The sequence below is a fragment of the Hemitrygon akajei genome, chromosome 8 (assembly GCF_048418815.1).
Source record: "Hemitrygon akajei chromosome 8, sHemAka1.3, whole genome shotgun sequence".
Lineage (NCBI taxonomy): Eukaryota > Metazoa > Chordata > Chondrichthyes > Myliobatiformes > Dasyatidae > Hemitrygon > Hemitrygon akajei.
The window spans coordinates 79510651-79517024 of NC_133131.1; the positions used below are offsets into that span (position 1 = coordinate 79510651).

Genomic DNA, 6374 nt, shown 5'->3' on the forward strand with positions numbered 1-6374 from the left:
AATAGGCGACAGATGTACCTCCTTAAGCCAAGATGATCCAATGGCTCCGGGTGGCAGGAGGGCTGGCTGCAAGGCCCGGAGTCCGGCTTCCGCGGACCGGAGCAAGACCCGGAAGGCGGGCTCCGGACCGGACCCCAACACTCAGTCAATATGTGAAAAGTTTTCTCTGCAAATATGTTGTTCTAAATCCCGTGGGCTGTTTTGTGGTCTACGATATAGCCCCATTAACGTGGTCATACCTTTCTTATTGGACTTATTGGATGAGATGGACTTCCCATTTTTTTTTCAGTTCTGATGAAGGGTCTTGGCCTGAAACGTCACTGTTTATTCTTTCCCACAGATGCTGCCTTGTCTGCTGAGTTCTGACCGCATTTTGTGTCTGTTGCTCGGATTTCCAGTGTCTGCATATTCTCTTATTTCTCAGCCTCACTGGACAAGTTCCCCAGTCTGTCCTGGCAGAGCACAGCTGTGATATTTCTGTTGGCTAGGAACACCACCCATCCTCCTTTAATCCCTCTGGACCTGTCACCTCAATAACAACGGAACCCCAGAACACTGAGCTGCCAAACTTGCCCCTCCTGCACCAGTCTCACTATTGGCTACAAGATCATAATTCCAAGTGTTGATCCATGTTGTGAGCTCATCTGCCTTTCCTACAATACTTGCACTGAAATTATACAAAGCTCAGGACATTTGTTCCACAATGCTCAATCTTTTGATTCCAGACTTTGTCCGATGTCTTAACAACGCCCGTCTCCACAGTCTCCCCATTATCTGTTCTGGTTCTCTGGTTCCCATCCTGTAGCAAAATTCACTAGTGCTAGAAGGGTAGAGGTCAGACTAAGATTGCTGGGGGGAGTTTTGTCTGAGCAGTTATGGGAGAAAGCAGGAGTCAGTAAGACCAGGTCTAGTAATCAGGATAGACAGGGGCATTAGAGAGGCTAGGAAAGGAATACTCAGTTACACCCAGAGCCTATTTTGTTAGCTGCCTCCTGTGCCTAATAAAGTGACCACTAATAAGGTACGTTCATTGTCTTCTGCTGCTGTAGCCCGTCCATTTCTAGGTTTGATGTGTTGTACATTCAGGGCTGCTGTTCTGTACACCACTGTTGTGATGCATGGTCACTGGAGTTACTGACACCTTCCTGTCAGTTTGAACAAGTCTGACCATTCCCCTCTGACCTCTCTCATTAACAAGGCGTTTTCACCCACAGAACAGCCACTCACTGCATGTTGTCGTTACAGGAGGCACCTAATAAAGTGGCCTCTGGGTGTATATATGATCGCTGATCACACCCCATCTAGTGGCTTGTGAACATAACATTTCAGAATCAGATTTAATATCAGCAACATATCCTGTGAAATTTATTGTCCTTGCATCAGCAGTACAATGAAATGCATAATAATAGAGAAAAAAAATTGTGAATTACAGGGAGTAAATATATTAAATTGTTAAATAAAATAAGCAGTGCAGAAATAAAATTAAAAACAGTGGTGAGCTAGTGTTCATGGGTTCAATTTCCAGTCAGAAGTCAGATGGCAGAGGGGAAGAGCTATTCCTGAATCATTGAGTGTGCGCGTTCGGGCTCCTGTATCTCCTCTCCGATGGTAGCGATGACAGCAGGGCATGTCCTGGGGTGATGGGGCCATCTTTTTCAGGCATTGCTCTTTGAAGATGTCCTGGATACATCGGAGGCTGGTGCCCAGGATGAAGCTGACTAAGTTTACAACTCTCTGCAGCACCAATCCCCCATCCCCCGCATTACCGGTTGGCGATGCCAGTTAGAACGCTCTCCGTGGTACAGAAGTCCTGTGGGGATCACTTCCTGATTCACAGAAAGCACTCCGCGTTACTTTTGCAAATTCTAGCAAATTCACTGTATCTCTGGAAACATTTGCTGTCTGTACATATCTTTCAAAATAATAACAGCCAGAATGAAACTTAACTTGAAATCTCTTCATATTTATAGTTTATTAAATATATCCAAATCAAAGGTTCTGATACTTCAAAAATAAAGACAATACTCTTATGGTCTACGTTATAAATATCAATAAATAAATGCAATAGTTTTAAAATATTTCTAAATGTTGAATTAGTCAAAATAAATATAAATAAAATTAAACACTGTAAATAACATTTTGCCAGCAATAGCTAACATACAACTTCTTAAGTTTACGATGTCATTTCTTTTACAGATTAACCTCTGTAACTTTTACAATTGTACGACCAAATGCTGAACTAGAACGTTCATACTTTAAGGCGGTTACGGCCTCTGGTTAACCATACTTTACACGTTGCACGGTTAATGGAACTGAAAAAAAATTGCAAACTCCCAAGCTGACTTTGCTCTGACCACTCTACGTGTGGCATATGTGTGTCAGATGGAGCAAGCTTTTTTATCAGTCGCGAACAAAACGTGCACTCCAAATACTAACAGGATAATTTAAAAAATCTGGGTGTGGAGCAGAAATCACGGAGAGCAGTTGGGCTTGCATGGCCAACCAATTCCGTAATGTTATCGCTCTTTTGTTTCTGTCACTCCACCTAGTTAATAATCACTGGGAAATAAATAGATAGATAAATAAATAAATAAATAAATAGATCGTGGTATATTTAAAATGTAATTCTGCCAATTCTAGCGGTCAGCCCACATTCACAGACTCATAAAGCGAAGAGCTCGGGCTGATTTCTCCATGAACCGGACAAAGTCTCGCAGGATGACATGCGCATTCACTTGTCTGTTCCACTCTGTTGTTGACACTAAGCCTAAGGCAGATGATTCCATCTCGCTCTCGCTCACGGTACCGATGCCAAACTCGACATTCAACTGAAATATAAAGAGGACAGCAGGGCTTGTGACTTGAGTCTCCATAGTTTCAGATGGGTTTGCCGCAGCCATAATTGCGCCGCTTCGTTTACACTTACCTGGTGCATTATCAGTTCCGTGAGGCGTTGGGTACTGGACCGCATCCATATTATTTGTTCACTTGAACGCACGATGGATGTTTCCACCAGCAATAAGAAAGGGTTGTATTTATGGAGGCCTTTTGCAATCGCTTTCAGGCACGTTTCCTAAACAGGAAAAATACTACAAGTAAGAAATAATCTTGGCTTGGGCTCTTCAGTTTTGACGACTTGCAGCTGAATTTAAATGAATTCTAGAATTCTCGTTTGTAAAACTGAGAATTTTGCCGGGTTGTGCAAATTGGTTTAAACGCTGCTTTGTTGGAACCTGGCTATCGTAAACTACGAGCGAAATGCCTACTCCTTTTTGTTTTCCCTAGAGGTACACTTTTCTATAGACTGAAATGCCCTACTTTACAAGGAAACGGCTGCTCCTTCGGGCTTCACTCACCTTATGGAAACTGATCTTTGTACATCGGTCCTGAGATCGGATCTGCGGCAGGTTGAAGTCGTGGGTGAGCAGCGATCCCTGGTCCCCGTCACAGAAGGAGAAATACTCACACAGCTGCGGGACAGGGGGGACGGGAGGGGTGGAGAGAGATCAGACAGAGAATACGTCAGCTGCAAAGTGAAGACCAGGGCAAAGTCTGCGGGGCGCCACCCCCTCACCTCCTCGTATTCACTCACCTGAGCATCCCGGAGCTCGGCCGCTGAGCTCTGGATCTGCAGCGCCAGGGAGTCGCAGGTTGCGCAGCCCGGGGCGGCTGCAGCGGTCCGCTCCGTCAGCGGGAAAGTGGCGACTCTTCCACAGAGCACCAGGGGTAGAAGGTAAAAACCTGCAGGGAAAGAGACAGAACGGAATAAGAATTCCCGCTTCCTGCAACCGCTCCGAAATGTGTTGAATTGATAACCGGAAGCTTTATTCACTGACTTTCAGCAAGTCCCATGTTGTCCTCCCCGTACAAAGGTGTTCGATCTTTAACTCCCCAAGCTCCATTCTCCCCACTATTTATTAATCGCCCCCTTTGGGGAAAATCCAGTTACTAATGTTTTTTTCACAATGTTTGTGTTACAGCACCTATTAGTCACTGTTGGATTCTTCCTTCCCATGTGGCTGTCCTTCCTCTACGTTGAAGATGATTTCCACTCCAGTTCTCTTCCTTCTGACGTGATCCATCGGGATAATCGTGGTTGATCGGCGTGTTGGTCAAACGTGGAAATGCCAAGTGACGATACCAATCCTTCACCTTCCATAACTGCGAATGGAGACCGCAATATTACGAAACCCTTTAATTAAATTTTGAGAACTGATCACTCTTACAGACAGAAAAGAATCACTGCAAAATCACTACACCCAACAAAAATAATGTTCTAGTACGAAGGACCAGGAATCGGAATCTAATTGATTATTATCGATTACATGTTTATGGTTTGAATTTAAAACTACCATTGTGTCTCGGTTCAAACTTTCTGCTCGTGCTGTACAGTTCAATAAAAAAGTATTCAGCCCCCAACTCTTCAGTCACATTAATCAATATTACAAGCAGGGATTTTGATTAATTGACCATTCTTATTTGAGAATCACATCCTCCTTTTTCACAATAAAGTCCAAAAACGGGGTAAATTGTAAAGCATAAAAAACTAAAATTTGAAAAACTGAAAAGTCAGTAGTTTGAAAGTATTCATCCCCTTTGCTGAGCACTTAATTGAACCACCTGTCACAGCTATTACAGCCAATAGTCTGTTTGGATAAGTCTCTATCAGCTTTGCAGAAGATTTACCTATTCCTCCTTACAGGTTTGCTCAAACTGTGCCAGGTTAATTGGGGAGTGGCTGTGATCAGCAATCTTGAGGCTTTGCCAGAGATATTCAATTGGATGAAGATCAATACTGAACTGGGCCACTCAGGAACATCCATTTTCCTCATTTGAAGCCACTCCATTGTTGCTCTGGCAGTGTGCTTCTGATCATTGTCCTGCTGAAAGACAAACATTCTCCACAGCTTTAGTTTTCTGGCCGACGCCAACCAAATTTTATGCAGGATCTCTCAATATTTAGCAGCTTTCATGTTCCCATCAATTCTGACCAGATTTCCAGGTGTTATTGCTGAAAAGCATTCCCATAGCACGATGTTATCTTCACCATACTTTACAATAGGGATGGTGTTACCTGGCTGATGCACAGTATTAGATTTATGTAACACACACCACTGAATAAAAGGCATATACATACCCATACAGACTTTGCAGTATACAGCCAAAATGTGGAAGAAGGTCTTATAATTGTATGAGAGTAAAATGGAACTATTTAAGCTCAAAGGAAAGTGGTATGTGTAGTGTAAATCTAATACTGCACAGGAGCCAGGTAACACCATCTCTAGCATAAAGTGTGTTGCTAGCAACATACTATGGGAATGCTTTTCAGCAGCAGGAACTTGAGATCTGGTCAGGATCGATGACCAGAGAAATCCTGGATTAATATAGAGAGATCCTGGATAGAAATCCTGCTAGCTTCTACAAGAAAGCTTAATCTGGGGGGAAAGTTTGTCTTTCAGCTTTCAATGACCCAACGCACAAAGCTCGAGCAATCATGGAATGGCTTCAAGTGAAGAAAATTGATGTCCTTGAGTGGTCCAGTCAGAGTGCTAACCTCTACTTGATAGAGCGTCTCTGGCAAGACTCTAGGATTGCTGTCCACTGCCGCTCCCCAACTAACCTGGCACAGCCTGAGCAATTTTGCAAGGAGGAATGGGGAAATCTTACTCCATTCCATTGTGTAAAACTCAGAGACCTATCCAAAAAGACTACCGGCTGTAATACCTGTGAGAGGTGGTTCAGCTAAGCACTGATCAAATGGGGATGAATGCTTTTGAACTGCTGACATTTGAGTTTTGAATTTTTAGTTTTTCATGATTTACAAATGTCCCTGCTTTTTGGATTCTACTGTGAAAAAAGGAGCATGAGATTCACAAATACAAATGCTCAGTTAAATTGATCGAAATCCCTGGTTGTAATCCTCATTTATGTGTACAAAGGAATAGGCGCTGAATACTTTTTCAAGGCACTGTATATGTTTACTAAGACTTGATCAATGATGTAAATTATAATATCTTCATTTATTAAATATATTAAAACATACAGTAGTTTCATTACTATGCTGGAATTTTGTCTAATATGATTACATTATTGTCATAACATTTCCTATGTTTCTAACATGTTTGTATACTTTTACTAAGAGTCACAGAAGGAATCTATTGAGTGAATTATCCATAAAGGATGAAAAAGAGCAAATCAGACAAATTGTGGCATCTAACATATTTATAGCCTTACAGGCTTTATACGTGCACACCCATTATAAGCTAATAATTTCCATGTTGTCACATTCTCGGGATAAAGATCTCCCTCTAGATTTTCTACCATTTATTTTAATATTCCTTCATTCTGACTTATTAAAAAGACTGTTTTCCCCA

General features: G+C 42.3%; 1 protein-coding gene across 1 annotated transcript; it reads right to left on the bottom strand.

The window, feature by feature from the left end:
• Positions 1 to 2654: 2654 nt before the first annotated feature.
• On the bottom strand, positions 2655 to 4082 carry LOC140732525 (interleukin-6-like). The gene is made up of 5 exons (XM_073055294.1): positions 3995 to 4082; positions 3593 to 3741; positions 3357 to 3470; positions 2927 to 3073; positions 2655 to 2828 (listed from the first exon to the last, which is right to left on the bottom strand). The coding sequence occupies exons 1-5, from the start codon at positions 4080 to 4082 to the stop codon at positions 2655 to 2657; spliced, it is 672 nt and encodes a 223-aa protein (XP_072911395.1).
• Positions 4083 to 6374: the final 2292 nt, after the last annotated feature.

Excerpts from the sequence above, each read along its gene's own strand:
- LOC140732525 (XM_073055294.1), bottom strand. The coding sequence starts at position 4,082 with ATGGATCACGTCAGAAGGAAGAGAACTGGAGTGGAAATCATCTTCAAC. Across the intron at positions 3,742-3,994 it reads TGGGAAGGAAGAATCCAACA|GTTTTTACCTTCTACCCCTG; the intron begins GTGACTAATAGG and ends CTTTCCCTGCAG. Across the intron at positions 3,074-3,356 it reads CAAAGATCAGTTTCCATAAG|GAAACGTGCCTGAAAGCGAT; the intron begins GTGAGTGAAGCC and ends TTTCCTGTTTAG.